A 14,813-nucleotide genomic window follows, 5' to 3' on the forward strand; every position below is an offset into this window, starting at 1 on the left:
CTGTAGGGGAGCCCTCGGCGGACGGGTTCATGTTACAGTGGTGCCGTGACTCAGACATCAACTCTGGTATCTATCTTCTGCTGAGGTTGCTGAGGAAAAGGAGGTCAGAGGGAGGTGGATGTAGAGGACGGCAGCTAACGGATGCTAGCTTAGCATCACGCATTCACACTGTGATGACGATGTCACCTTCCCAGAGACCTGAGGTACCGTCTCCCCCGTACCACAACAGCTCAGTTCTCTGTTTCTATAGCAGTATTAACGGAGACTATGGAGGACATTGTGTTGTTGTGAAACATGGTATCGAATCCTGGTGCGGACTGGTACATGTTAGGTGTTCGTGTCTTTGTGTTAGCACATTATACAGTGCTGTGCCATGAAATCTTCAGCTTCATCATTCTTCCACTTCTTCCTCCTTATTCTTCTGCTTACTTTGGTGTTGAGTGATCAAGTCTTTGTTGGTGAGTTTTCCTGTAAGTGTGATTGTGTATGTGTGTAACTTCCCCATGGTGTTTGTATGAGGTGTATGAGTTGTGTTGACGGCTGTGTCTATCCACAGAGCCCCCGGTCACCATCACCAAGCTGCTGGACGATGTGCATGTAGTGGTGGGAGAGAAGGTGGAGTTTGAGTGTGAGGTGTCAGAGGAAGGAGCCAACGTCAAATGGTGAGGGACTCATTCTAATACACTTTTTAATCAAATGACTAACTAACTAAATCAATCAATCTCTGTTACAGCTGTGGCATTTGTGTGTATATGTGACTCATCACCACTGTTAAACGCTATTTCTATGTCTGTGTGTGTCTCACCCGTGCTCAGGATGAAAGATGGAGTTGAGCTGACCAAGGATGGGAAGTACAGGATAAAGAAGGATGGGAAGAAACACACTCTGGTCATCAATGAAGCAACCATAGAGGACATCGGAATGTACTATGTTTACACTAATGGGGGAGAATCCAAAGGAGAACTGGAAGTGGAAGGTACCACTTCCAGATATCATACAGTACACTAAATAAGGAAATGTTTTATTAACTTCATTTTTGGAAGAGTCTGAAATGCTGTCTCTTTCTGTTTTCTCTTTCTCTCTCCTTCCCTTCATCTCTACCCCTGGTGCTCAGCCAAGGAGCTGGAGGTTCTGCAGAGTATAGCTGACCTGTCGGTGAAGGCGTGTGAACAGGCCATGTTCAAGTGTGAGGTGTCTGATGAGAAGGTGGTGGGCAAGTGGTTCAAGGACGGTGTGGAGGTCAAACCCGGCAACCGCATCAAGATGTCACACATCGGAAGGTATGGCATCACATTGCTGGGGGGGGGGGGGGGGGGTTGCAGTAACTTCAGACAGGCCTGAACCTGTCAGTACAGTACATATTCTCACTAGCTAGACCCACCTATGGCAGGTGATTTTTGCCATAGCAACACTGGTCATGCAGGGAAGGAGCTTTCCCATGCGTCTTTTTACTTGATATTGCATAATGAAGCATGTTGCCAGGGTAACTGTGCTTTGCATAATTGTGGGTCACTGCAAGTGTCTGTTGTCTCTTTGGTAACGTTGGGTTGCCTTTGGTTCTCCAGGATCCACAAGCTGACGATTGATGACGTGAAGCCGCAGGACGAAGGAAACTACACCTTTGTCCCTGAAGGATACGCACTCTCCCTCTCCGCTAAACTCAACTTCATTGGTGAGTGAGAGAGTGAGTGAGAGAGAGCAAGAAAGAGAGATAGACTCCTCTAAGTTTTACTGAGTACAATGAAGCAGAGCCTGCATTTTAAACGATACTGATTCATGTGTTTTCCCTGTTAATCTCAGAAATCAAGATCGAATATGTTCCACGCCAAGGTAGGTGTGGCTATTGTCACCTGCCATCTGTTGGCATTACCTATTTATTACAGTGTATTTAATACTGTGATAATCACCCAGGACCCCCTGTCCCTTTCTGACATTCCTCCGCTCCTCACAGACCCTCCCAAAATCCACCTGGACACCAGTAGCACGGGCAGCAAGAACACCATTGTTGTGGTGGCTGGCAACAAGCTCCGCCTTGATGTGGAGATCACAGGAGAGCCTGTCCCCACTGTGTGCTGGATGAAAGGAGACACTGTGAGGATCTAGTCTTTCTGTTACATCCTCCTCACACACACATCAAACCCCTGCCCCAGCATGCCTCTCTAAGGAAGGCAGGGTGTCACTCACATTAATCAACCATTAGGCCATCCAGGTTACACCCAGTAGCTGAATCACCAGACTGTGTCAGTCCAGTTGTCTAAGTGCCCTCCCTGTTCCTGTCTCTAGGTGATATCGGAGGCGGAGGGCAGAGTGAGGGTGGAAACCAGGACCACTCTGAGCAGCTTTGTCATTGAGGGGGCGGAGAGGCCAGACGAAGGCCAGTACTCCATCATAGTGACCAACCCAGCCGGAGAGGACAGGGCTGAGCTCAATGTCAAGATTGTTGGTCAGTGGTACTCTCTGTTTCCTTCTCTCTCTCTCCTCTCTCTTTCCAGTCTTCTACTCTCTCTCTCTACACTCCTCTCCTCTTTCCCCCACATCTCCCTGCTCTCCCTTTTCTCTCTCTGTGTCTTGTTCTCCCCTCTTATGCAATATATATGTAAACAGATATGTAAAAACAATTCACTAAGAGAGATTCAATTATAGATGTGACATTAAGTTAGAACCCATTCTGAGCTGGTAAGAACACCTCTGTCCTGACTGTTCCCCCTGTCCACTCCAGATGTGCCTAACCCTCCAGAGAACGTCAGATGTATGGGAGTTGGCGAGGACACAGCCACCATTACATGGGATCCCCCCAAATTTGACGGGGGTGCGCCCATCAAAGGTGCACCTTTCCTATTTTTACATCTATCTGTTGAGCTATCAGACTCTCTTTCCTCTGGGTTAACAGGCATCTGTTAACCTCTCTCATTACATTGGTAAGATCTAATGATGATCTCTCTGTGAAGATGTCACACTGTGATGATGTCGCTTTGTGATGGTGTAATGTCGCTCTGTGATGACGTCACTCGCAGGCTACCTGATGGAGAGGAAGAAGCAGGGTTCCTCCAGGTGGACCAAGCTGAACTTTGAGGTGTTTGAGTCAACCACGTACGAGGCTAAGAAGATGATTGAGGGTGTTTTTTATGAGATGAGAGTGTTTGCTGTCAACGGGATCGGGATCTCCCAGCCCAGCGGCAACTCAAAGCCCTTCATGCCCATAGGTGGGTAGACACTTATTACTAGAGCAGTGGAGAGAAGCCTTTCAATTTCCTGATACTCTACTTATACAACTTACCTCGGTCTTCCTCTCCTCTTAACTATTCTCTCTCTCTCTCTCAGCCCCTACCAGTGAGCCCACTCGTCTGACGGTGGAGGATGTGACAGACAGCACATGTGCCCTGAAGTGGCGTCCTCCAGAGAGGGTTGGAGCAGGGGGCGTTGACGGGTACATAATCGAGTGGTGCAAAGAAGGAGGTGAAGGAGGATTTGGGGATTGTTCAATAACATTATTATTCCTTCTAATTCACTAATCGCTCCCATAGAATTCCTATAAAACATCTCATTTCCAAGTGGATGACAATGAATACTCTTCTGCTATTGGTCCATCCCTCAGAGGATAACTGGGTAGAAGCCAATAAGGAGCCAGTGGACAAGAACACGTACCGTGTGAAGGGGCTGCCAACAGGAGAGAAGCTCTTGTTCAGAGTGGTGGCTATGAACATCGCTGGACGCAGCCCCCCCTGCACCATGAAACAGTCTGTCATCATCAGAGAGATCATGGGTCAGACTCACACGCATGCATGGACGCACACACACACACACACACACACACACACACACACACACACACACACACACACACACACACACACATCTCATTAGACCTCTGACACACACGGTATACACAGCCACTTCCATTACTTCTGTGTTGACATTCCTCTCTGTCTCCCTCCATGTCTCAGAGAACCCAAAGATCCGCCTGCCTCGCCAGCTAAGAACCAAGTTCATCAGGAAAGTGGGCGAGAAGATCAACCTGGTCATCCCCTTCCAGGTCTGAGAACACCTAACACCACACAGTAGTAATCTTCCCCAGGCTAGAGGCAGGGCTGACTTCATGTTATCTGGGTCTCAGTGTGTGAAAAGAAGAGCAATCATTGTCCTGTAATGCAAAAACAAACCAATCAGAAAATGGGATATTCTTGCCAGTCTACACCTTTCTCACTTTAGGGTGTTCCTCCTGCACTTCTCCTGTAGCAGCATCTCACTCTTTAATTCAGTAAATGTCATTTTCATTCACTGACCATATCACCCCTCTGTTTCCCCAGGGGAAGCCTCGCCCCGTGGTCAACTGGCTGAAAGATGGTGAGCCCCTGGAGAATAAGTCGGTGGGCATCCGCACCAGTGACTTTGACACCATCCTGTTCATCCGCTCGGCAGAAAGGGACCACTCTGGGACGTACACCCTGTCTGTCCAGATAGACAACATGCAGGACAAGGCTGACATTCACATCCAGATCGTAGGTCAGTCACTGGCATCAACATCATTAGGGGCTCTGGTCAAAAGTAGTGCACTATATAGGCAATAGGGTTTCAATTTGGGATGGAGGCCATATGTACAGTGGCAAGAAAAAGGATGTGAACCCTTCGGATGTATCTGGATTTCTGCATCAGTTGGTCATACAATTAGATCTGATCTTCATCCAAGTCACAACAATAGACAAGCACAGTCTGCTTTAACTAATAACACACAAAGTATTGTATTTTTCTTGTCTATATTGAGTACATCATTTAAAAATGCGCAGTGTAGGTTGGAAAAGGTATGTGAACCCCTAGGCTAATGACTTCTCTAAAAGCTAATTGGAGTCAGGAGTCAGCTAACCTGAAATACAATCTTTGAGATGAGATTGGAGATGTTGGTAAGAGCTGGCCTGCCCTATAAAAAACATTCACAAAATTTGAGTTTGCTATTCACAAGAAGCATTGCCTGATGTGAACCATGCCTTGAACAAAAGAGATCTCAGAAGACCCAAGATTAAGAATTGGTGACTTGCATAAAGCTGGAAAGGGTTACAAAAGTATCTCTAAAAGCCTTGATGTTCACAGTAAGACAAATTGTCTATAAATGGAGAAAGTTCATCACTGTTGCTACTCTCCCTAGGAATGGCCGTCCTGCAAAGATGACTGCAAGAGCACAGCGCAGAATGCTCAATGAGGTTAAGAAGAATCCTAGAGTGTCAGCTAAAGACTTACAGAAATCTCTGGAACATGCTAACATCTCTGTTGACGAGTCTACGATATGTAAAACACTGTTCATGGGAGGACACCACAGAAGAAGCAACTGCTGTCCAAAAAAAACATTTCTGCACGTCTGAAGTTCGCAAAAGAGCATCTGGATGTTCCACAGTGCTACTGGCAAAATATTCTGTGGACAGATGAAACTACAGTTGAGTTGTTTGGAAGGAACACACAACACTATGTGTGGAGAAAAAAGGCACAGCACACTAACATCAAAACCTCATCCCAACTGTAAAGTATGGTGAAGGGAGCATCATGGTTTGGAGCTGCTTTGCTGCCTCAGGGCCTGGACAGCTTGCTATCATCGACGGAAAAATGAATTCCCAAGTTTATCAAGACATCCGCCAATTGAAGCTCAACAGAAGTTGGGGGATGCCACAGGACAACGACCCAAAACACAGAAGTAAATACGCCTTCCGGAGTGGCCCAGTCAGAGTCCTGACCTCAACCTAATTGAGATGCTGTGGCATGACCTCGAGAGCGGTTCACACCAGGCATCCCAAGAATATTGCTGAACTGAAACAGTTTTGTAAAGAGGAATGGTCCAAAATTCCTCCTGACCGTTGTGCAGGTCTGATCCGCAACTACAGAAAACGTTTGGTGGAGGTTATTGCTGCCAAAGGAGGGTCAACCAGTTATTAAATCCAAGGGTTCACATACTTTTCCCACCCCGCACTGTGAATGTTTACACGGTGTGAATGTTTACACAGTGTGTCAATAAAGACATGAAAACGTATAATTGTTTGTGTGTTATTAATTTAAGCAGACTGTTTGTGTGTTGTTGTGATTTAGATGAAGATCAGATCAAATTGTATGACCAGTTTAAGCAGAAGTCCAGGTAATTCCAAAGGGTTCACCTCCTTTTCCTTGCCACTGTAACTGTATGTCCCCACTCACCCTTCAGTCACTATACCTAGTATGTTGTACTACTTATTACAGTCAAATATGGAGCCACCATGATGCAATGACTTAAATCTAGGATGACACCCCAGAGTTTAATGTGATGATAATTCCTCATTTAATCCTCGGAGGGAATCATCAAAGAGGCTGATTCCAATCTTCCTCTCCTCTCTTCTTAATCCTTCCCTCCTGCCCTGACTGCCACCGTACTGCCGCTTGGCTCCCTCCCTCCCCTCTTTCCCTCCTTCCTGCTCCCTTTAGCACCCGTGTGAGGGTCAGGGTGCTGTATGGCTGGGTGGTTGGATTATGCAGTGGGGTTCCATTGGCATTATTGGTGTGTAGACTGGGATTAGGGTGGGATTAGGGGCCTTTGTCTCCTTTCCCCTGCTGGGATGTGAGCTAATGAGAGGGCCCAGCCTCCTCAGATCACCCCCCACACACATTTAGTCACAGCAGCAGCAGCACGGCAGAGACCAGGATTAATGACAAACATACTGGAGTACTGACGTACATGAGACACACTCCACATGCTCCATTTTCGCTGTCTGTTAAAAGAGATCTCTTTCTCACTGACACACAATGTACTCTCCCCCCTCCCCCTCACAGACAAGCCAGGTCCTCCTATAAATGTGATGGTGACAGATGTGTGGGGCTTCAATGCTGCTCTGGAGTGGAAGCCCCCCAAAGACACAGGCAACACTGATATCATCGGCTACACCATCCAGAAGGCTGACAAGAAGACCCAGGTCTCCAATTCCCTCCTCTGTCTTTCCTCATCTCTCTCAATAGCTCTCTCTTTCTTTACTGTGTATCCACCTCACCTCTCCTTCTCTGCCCTCTCTACCCTCGTCCTCTGTTCTCAAACATCTGCCTCTATATATCCACATATCATCCCCCTTTTTTTTCAACCTCTCTAGTTCTCTGTAAACATATTTCTCTCTCTCTCTCCCTCTCCTTTTCTCTCTGGTCAGGGTTGGTTCACAGTGTATGAGCACAACCGCCGGCCCAGCTGCACAGCGTCTGACCTGGTCATGGGGAACGAGTACTCCTTCCGTGTGTTCAGTGAGAACATCTGTGGCTTGAGCGATGAGGTGGCCTTCAGCAAGAACACTGCCATCATAGGCAAAACAGGTAACACACTACAATACTACACCATACTATACCCCCCTGCACACTCACGCAAACACGCACACACCATCGCTGTGCAAATGTAGCCTGTCATTACAGCCATAAACAGTGATGCACTTTCAAAAGGCAAGATCGAGAAATAAACTGAGTTTTACACCAGCATTTTGAGATTAAAGTCATTCATAGCTATTAGCAGCCAATATCAACTAGGGATATCATGTCACTTCTCTGGAGTCCAGAGCAAGCCAGGTCATATGGTCTACCTGTATGTATCGGAGGATGGAAACCATGGTTAGGGTAAGCACTAGCCTACAGTATGTCAATCTACTATCCCCCATAGTACAAAAGTTGACCTATTGTATTGGTCAACTTGGTCTTCTGTGTGAGAAAGTAATATTCCAAACTTAGTCTGGGACAGTTGTAGGATGTGATAGATCCCAAATCAATACAACCACTAGCATCAACAAAAACCTTTAAAGGCATTGAGGCTGATGCAACAGATCAGAACGTTTCTCTTAAAATGTTGATAAACTATTAGGCTATTTCTTCATATTATAAGCGCAGCAATGCGCACACGACAGTGCGAATGTTCCAAATGCAATCAATTAGTGGGAAAACACCATTCTAAAAAGTAACCACAAATGAGATTATGCATGTAATGCTTTATTATAGAGATGCATTTTTATGGTGAAAATGATCTTCCCCAAATTTGAATAACGCGTCATTCTCAAGTGATAACGTATCAGTCACAAGTGATAACGCATCATTCACAAGTGATAACGCATCATTCACAAGTGATAACGCATCATTCACAAGTGATAACGCGTCATTCACAAGTGATAACGCGTCATTCACAAGTGATAACGCATCATTCACAAGTGATAACGCGTCATTCACAAGTGATAACGCGTCATTCACAAGTGATAACGCGTCATTCACAAGTGATAACGCGTCATTCACAAGTGATAACGCGTCATTCACAAGTGATAACGCGTCATTCACAAGTGATAACGCATCACTCACAAGTGATAACGCATCACTCACAAGTGATAATGCATCATTCACAAGTGATAACGCATCATTCACAAGTGATAACGCACCATTCACAAGTGATAACGCATCATTCACAAGTGATAACGCGTCATTCACAAGTGATAACGCATCACTCACAAGTGATAACGCATCATTCACAAGTGATAACGCATCATTCACAAGTGATAACGCATCATTCACAAGTGATAACGCATCATTCACAAGTGATAACACATCATTCACAATATCATTCTCAAAGGTGACCGCAAATGCGATTATGCATGTAATGCTTTTATTTATATATTTATAAGGTGTATTTTTATGGTGAAAATTGTCTTCCCCCAAACTTGACTCACATGCTGCGTATGTATGCCAGTTAGGCTCTGAACCCGTTGTAAAGCTGATTTAATATGCATCATTTTCAGAAGTTATGTGGCCACTTTTGATATGGTTTGTATCACAACTAGGCTACATGAGGTGTGCGACTATGATTTGAAAAAGTCGCAAAAAAAGGCATGCGCTGTTTCTTTCCTTACTGCACACAAGCTGGGCATCATTCACAAGTGATAACACATCATTCACAAGTGATAGGCTAATATTGTCACCCATCAGACTATTCTTGATTTATTCTTGTCTTTACATAACTAAATTTCACACACATTATTTAGTATTTGATTTAGAATATACCATTATCCACGTGTCGGAACGGGCAGGGGGAAAAAATACATGTCATCTATGCACTTAAATAGCGAATAGAGGACGATTTTCACGTGGTTCATTTTCATGCCAGCCAGGTCAGCTAATCTCCTGTTGTAAAGAGAAGCAATATGCTTAATATTATAAAAGTTGATAGATAAATATAGTGGGCCTAGCCCATAGAAAGCTGACGGGATCCTCCTCCTTTTAATAGAGGCCGTGAAAACTCTGTTTTCTCACACATGGGCTTTTCTCATGGGCTCTCATGAAGTGTTTTGATTTGATTTTTTCGATTACATTTGCATTGATGCCAGAGTGATTAGAGGGACAATAGAGTGCTCAGTACCAGGCAGTTAGCAAGTTTGGTAGGCTGCTAATGACCATCAGCAGCATCAGAGCTTGGAGAAGTCTAGTTACTGTGACTAAACGGTCACATGGAATTTGTCTGCGGTCATGACTCGTGACCGCCGGCCATGACTCGTGACCGCCAGCGTAATACAGTCACCGTAACAGCCTAACCATGGTCTGTCTGTAGTCTATTTCTTCCTCACAAATCTTGTAATAAATTCACCAGAATATGTTACATCTTCACCCCATAAGTAAAAAAAGACTGTTACAGCTATCTTTAGAAATATAGCCAGGACTAGCCACTCAAACCTTCTAAAATGTGAAAATAATCAATGAAATTGCCAGGTAGCCTATTGTTCTGGCAAAGATGTGTTCGTAGCAGATTGCTAAACTTTATGTAGCTGATTTAAAATGTGTGAAAAAATTATGTTTCAAACTTGCGACCTCCCCCCCCCCCCCCCTTCCACAAAACCTTCTTGCGAACCCCAGTTTGAGAACCACTACACTACACAATACTATACTAAACCAAATGTAGTATGTAGATATAATAGACAACATGTGGTCCTCTGTAGCTCAGTTGCCGCTTGTGATGCCAGGATAGTGGGTTTGATTCCCGGGACAGCCATACGTAAAATGTATGCACGCATGCCTGTCAGTCCCTTTGGATAGAAGCACCTGCTAAATGGCATTTATTAATATTATTATTATATAGCCTAATAAACACAGCTATCACAGTCCCCATCTATATCCCTCCCTCAGATCTGGAGTACAACAAACCAGCCTTCAAAGAGAAGGACATGAGCAGCTCCCCCAAGTTTACAGCTCCCCTAGTGGACAGGGTTGTTGTTGCAGGCTACAGTACTGCCATCAGCTGTGCTGTCCGGGCCTACCCTAAGGTGAGGGTGTGTGTGTGTGGGGGGGGGGCAGTACTGTAATTAAGTGTTTGAGTGTGTGTTGAGAGAGCGAAAACAAGAAGCTGTTTGAAGGTGCGTTTGTGTGTCACAAGCTATGGTTCCATTAACTTGTCCGGTGACTTTTCAACATTTAGAAAGTTGGCATAGAAAATAGATGCGACAATTGCCTGCTAGGGTGCGTGTCCATGTAACGATCTTGTGTCGATAAAAACAGCTGGACGTAATGATGTCACACCTAAAATACAAATGTAGTGGTTGAAGTGTTTCCATTACCATTTAGTCACATTTTACATGAATAAATTGGCACCAACCTGTATCCCCTCCCACCTATCTGTTTCATGTCTCAGGCCGGTTGTGATACACAGCCGGTTGTGATACAGCCTGGAATTGAACCAGGGTCTGTAGTGACGCCTCTAGCACTGCAATGCAGGCATTCCTGAAAATCAGGACAATCCATGTACTGCAAAGAAACTTTATTTTTGTACACTGAACAAAAATATAAACTCAACATGCAACAATTTAAGATTTTACTGAGTTACAGTTCATACAAGGAAATCAGTCAAGTTGAAATGAATTCATTAGGCCCTAATCTATGGATTTCACATGACTAGGAATACAGATATGCATCTGTTGGTCACATATACCTTTTAAAAAAAAATAGGGGCGTGGATCAGAAAACCAGTCACTATCTGGTGTGACCACCATTTGACTCATGCAGCGCAACACATCTCCTTCACATAGAGTTGATCCGGCTGTTGATTGTGGCTTGTGGAATGTTGTCCCAATCCTCTTCAATGGCTGTGTGAAGTTGCTGGTTATTGTCGGGAACTGGAACACACTGTTGTACACGTCGATCCAGAGCATCCCAAATATGCTCAATGTGTGACATGTCTGGTGAGTATGCAGGCAATGGAATAACTTCCAGGAATTGTGTACAGTTCCTTGCGACATGGGGCTGTGCATTATCATGCTGAAACCGGGAATAATCCGTGAAGAGCACACTTCTCCAGCGTGCCAGTGGCCATCGAAGGTGAGCATTTGCCCACTGATGTCGGTTACGATGCCGAACTGCAGTCAAGTCAAGACCCTGGTGAAGACGACGAGCACGCAGATGAGCTTCCCTGAGACGGTTTCTGACAGTTTGTGGAGAAATTTGATTGTGCAAACCCACAGTTTCATCAGCTGCCCGGGTGGCTGGTTTCAGACAATCCCACTGCAAGGACCTGATGCCGGAGATGAGAAGCAGGTACTGGGAGTCAAACATTTATTCAGGAACAGATATAGAACACGACAGGAACAGCATCAGCCCACGGGTAAACAAGGACATATGACAAACACAATACGGAATAATGCGGACAAAGGGAATACAACCAAGGAACAGACAGATATACAGGAGGTAATCAACAAAGTGATTACAAAGAGTCCAATGAGCGCAGCATGTTGGTAACAGGTGTGTAGGATGACGGGTAGCCTGGCGCCCTCGAGGGCCAGGGAGGTGGAGCGGGAGCAGGCGTGACACCCACAGGTGAAGAAGCCAGATATGGAGGTCCTGGGCTAGTCTAAAACGACTTTGGTAGAGAAATGAACATTAAATTCTCTGGCAACAGCTCTGGTGGACACTCCTGCAGTCAGCATGCCAATTGCACACTCCCTCAAAACTTGAGACATCTGTGGCCATTGTGTTGTGACAAAACTTCACATTTTAGGGTGGCCTTTTATTGTCCCCAGCAAAAGGTACACCTGTGTAATGATCTTTCTGTTTAATCAGCTTCTTGATATGCCACCTGTCAGGTGGATGGATTATCTTGGCAGAAATGCTCACTAACAGGGATGTAAACAAATCTGTGCACAAAATTGGAGCGGAATAACCTTTTTGTGCGTATGGAACGTATGGGATCTTTTATTTCAGATCATGAAATATGGGACCAACACTGTACATGTTGTGTTTATATTTTTGTTCAGTGTAGTTGGAAAAATGTATATTGTAAGCATAGAATTAAATGTGGAGTGGAGCTTTATAGTTACTCGGTGACATCACGTGCCCCGGGTACCTTAAATGATTAGGCAATCATAATTTATTCTGAAAAACATAATTTCCATCTTTTTTTCACAAGTAAAGAAAAATGACTAAAATCCACCCTTGTTGAATCGATAAACCTGTTATCGTTCTTCAGAAAATGTCTCCTATATCTGCCTTTCCATTACACATGTTACTTTGATATTGCTTTTGTCGAATAAACCGGGGTCATTGGAAAATTGCCTAGTGAGTTGGTGATGTATATTTCAAGGCCAAATGTTTCCCCAATTAAAATTAAAGTCCCTCCCTCCTCTCTTAACCCCCCCTCTCCCATCCTCTCCTCAGGCTAAGATAGTGTGGATGAAGAACAAGATGATCATTGGGGAGGATCCAAAATTCTTGATGCAGAACAACCAGGGGGTGTTGACCCTGAACATCAGGAAGCCTGGCCAGTTTGACGGGGGCAAGTACTCCTGTAAGGCCATCAACGACCTGGGGGAGGACGAGGTGGAGTGCAGGCTGGAAGTCCGAGGTACTGGCTCACACACACACACACACACACTGTCACGCATTCACACATAGACATGCACAAACACACACACACACACACTTCAACTCCTATCATACTCAGCATGAGACAGACTTTTATTGGCAGTCAATAGTTGTCTAACTAATCATCAGTTATCATCCGGTAAACCCATTATTACAAAGCTGGTCATGGATTCACAATCTATGACTTATGATTATCGCTTGTTGGGAACACTCTGATAGTGTGTAATTTTCCCTAACAAGATTAAATGTAGAGATTGTGAGTGTATGATTCAGGCAGTTGTACAGAATACAAATCATCATATTATACTGAACAAAAATATAAACACAACAATTTACAAAGTTACACTTCATAGAAGGAAATCAGTCAATTTATATAAATTCATAAGGCCCTAATCTATGGATTTCACATGATTGGGCAGGGGTACAGCCATGGGTGGGACTGGAAGGGCATAGGCCCACCCACTTGGGAGCTAGGTTTTTCCCCACAAAAGGGCCTGTTACAGAAATTCTCACTAACAGGGATGTAAACAAATTTGTGCACAACATTTAAGAGTAATAACAGAAATGCTCACTAACAGGGATGTAAACAAATTTGTGCACAACATTTAAGAGTAATAACAGAAATGGGACCAACACTTTGTTGCTTTTATATATATATATATATATATATATATATATATATATATATATATATATATATATAGGAGGGAGATTAAAGTAGGATAAATTCCCCCTCTAGCCTCTCTTTCATGGTGAGTTTCTCTCTCTGCCCTCCCCAGTCTTAAAGGAGAAGAAAGAAGGAGACGAGGAGAAGAAATGAGCGACAGTGACCGATAGAAACACCAGAGGATACAGTTCTGCATGAATCATAATGGATTATGTATAACAGGATAGACGTGAATAAATATGATTAGAATAAAAAACTGGTGATGTTTTCTAAATATGCTCTATCTCCCTCTCTCTCTCTTTCTTCCTCTCTCTATCTCTCTCGTTCTCACATCCTCACCAGTGGCATGTCAAATACCATATCGGTAATAACTGAATGAATTATGATAATAACAGATCACTACATTGAGACAAGCTAATTGAGAGTAGTAATAGAGTACCTTAATAATGGCTGAATATTACAGCTCAGAGATGGATTCTTCTTATCTGTGACATGAACCTGTCAGTGCAACACACATAAAACAGTCATTTACCAAAGCATTGTCAGTGTTGTGTGTGAGGTCCCGGGCGGGTTTATCACGGCTGGTGGAATTTATGATTGTAATTCTGCTAGTGAAAGCATTGGTGTGTGTGTGTGTGTGTGTGTGTGTGTGTGTGTGTGCACCTACCTTCCATCATATTGGTTGCATTAGGTATGGGGAGTGGAGGGTAGGTAATGGGTATGGGGAGTGGAGGGTAGGTAATGGGTATGGGGAGTGGAGTGTAGGTAATGGGTATGGGGAGTGGAGGGTAGGGTAGGTAATGGGTATGGGGAGTGGGAGTGGAGAGTAGGTAATGTGTATGGGGAGTGGAGGGTAGGTAATAGGTATGTGGAGTGGAGGGTAGGTAATGGGTATGGGGAGTGGAGGGTAGGTAATGGGTATGGGGAGTGGAGTGTAGGTAATGGGTATGGGGAGTGGAGGGTAGGGTAGGTAATGGGTATGGGGAGTGGGAGTGGAGAGTAGGTAATGGGTATGGGGAGTGGAGGGTAGGTAATGGGTATGGGGAGTGGAGGGTAGGTAATGGGTATGGGGAGTGGAGGGTAGGTAATGGGTATGGAGAGTGGAGGGTAGGTAATAGGTATGGGGAGTGGAGTGTAGGTAATAGGTATGGGGAGTGGAGGGTAGGTAATGGGTATGGGGAGTGGGAGTGGAGGGTAGGTAATAGGTATGGGGAGTGGAAGGTAGGTAATAGGTATGGGGAGTGGAGGGTAGGTAATGGGTATGGGGAGTGGGAGTGGAGGT

General features: G+C 44.7%; 1 protein-coding gene across 27 annotated transcripts in view; it reads left to right on the forward strand.

The window, feature by feature from the left end:
- Positions 1-14,067, forward strand: part of mybpc2a (myosin binding protein Ca) — a 57,524-nt gene extending 43,457 nt beyond the window's left edge. For 26 of the 27 annotated variants that reach the window (XM_036938685.1, XM_036938689.1, XM_036938688.1 and 23 more), the window contains 18 exons: positions 557-662; positions 816-976; positions 1,115-1,280; positions 1,566-1,672; positions 1,801-1,830; positions 1,952-2,091; positions 2,284-2,443; positions 2,720-2,824; positions 3,015-3,203; positions 3,322-3,456; positions 3,596-3,763; positions 3,945-4,033; positions 4,308-4,503; positions 6,784-6,923; positions 7,149-7,308; positions 10,141-10,277; positions 12,658-12,844; positions 13,644-14,067. In XM_036938685.1, the coding sequence (XP_036794580.1) occupies positions 557-662; positions 816-976; positions 1,115-1,280; positions 1,566-1,672; positions 1,801-1,830; positions 1,952-2,091; positions 2,284-2,443; positions 2,720-2,824; positions 3,015-3,203; positions 3,322-3,456; positions 3,596-3,763; positions 3,945-4,033; positions 4,308-4,503; positions 6,784-6,923; positions 7,149-7,308; positions 10,141-10,277; positions 12,658-12,844; positions 13,644-13,684 (2,417 nt within the window). In that variant the 3' untranslated portion in view covers positions 13,685-14,067. Of the gene's footprint in view, positions 1-556; positions 663-815; positions 977-1,114; positions 1,281-1,565; positions 1,673-1,800; positions 1,831-1,951; positions 2,092-2,283; positions 2,444-2,719; positions 2,825-3,014; positions 3,204-3,321; positions 3,457-3,595; positions 3,764-3,944; positions 4,034-4,307; positions 4,504-6,783; positions 6,924-7,148; positions 7,309-10,140; positions 10,278-12,657; positions 12,845-13,643 lie in introns of those variants that run through there. The other variant, XM_036938712.1, reaches the window with a different exon arrangement.
- Positions 14,068-14,813: the final 746 nt, after the last annotated feature.

The sequence above is a fragment of the Oncorhynchus mykiss genome, chromosome 12 (assembly GCF_013265735.2).
Source record: "Oncorhynchus mykiss isolate Arlee chromosome 12, USDA_OmykA_1.1, whole genome shotgun sequence".
Taxonomy (NCBI): domain Eukaryota; kingdom Metazoa; phylum Chordata; class Actinopteri; order Salmoniformes; family Salmonidae; genus Oncorhynchus; species Oncorhynchus mykiss.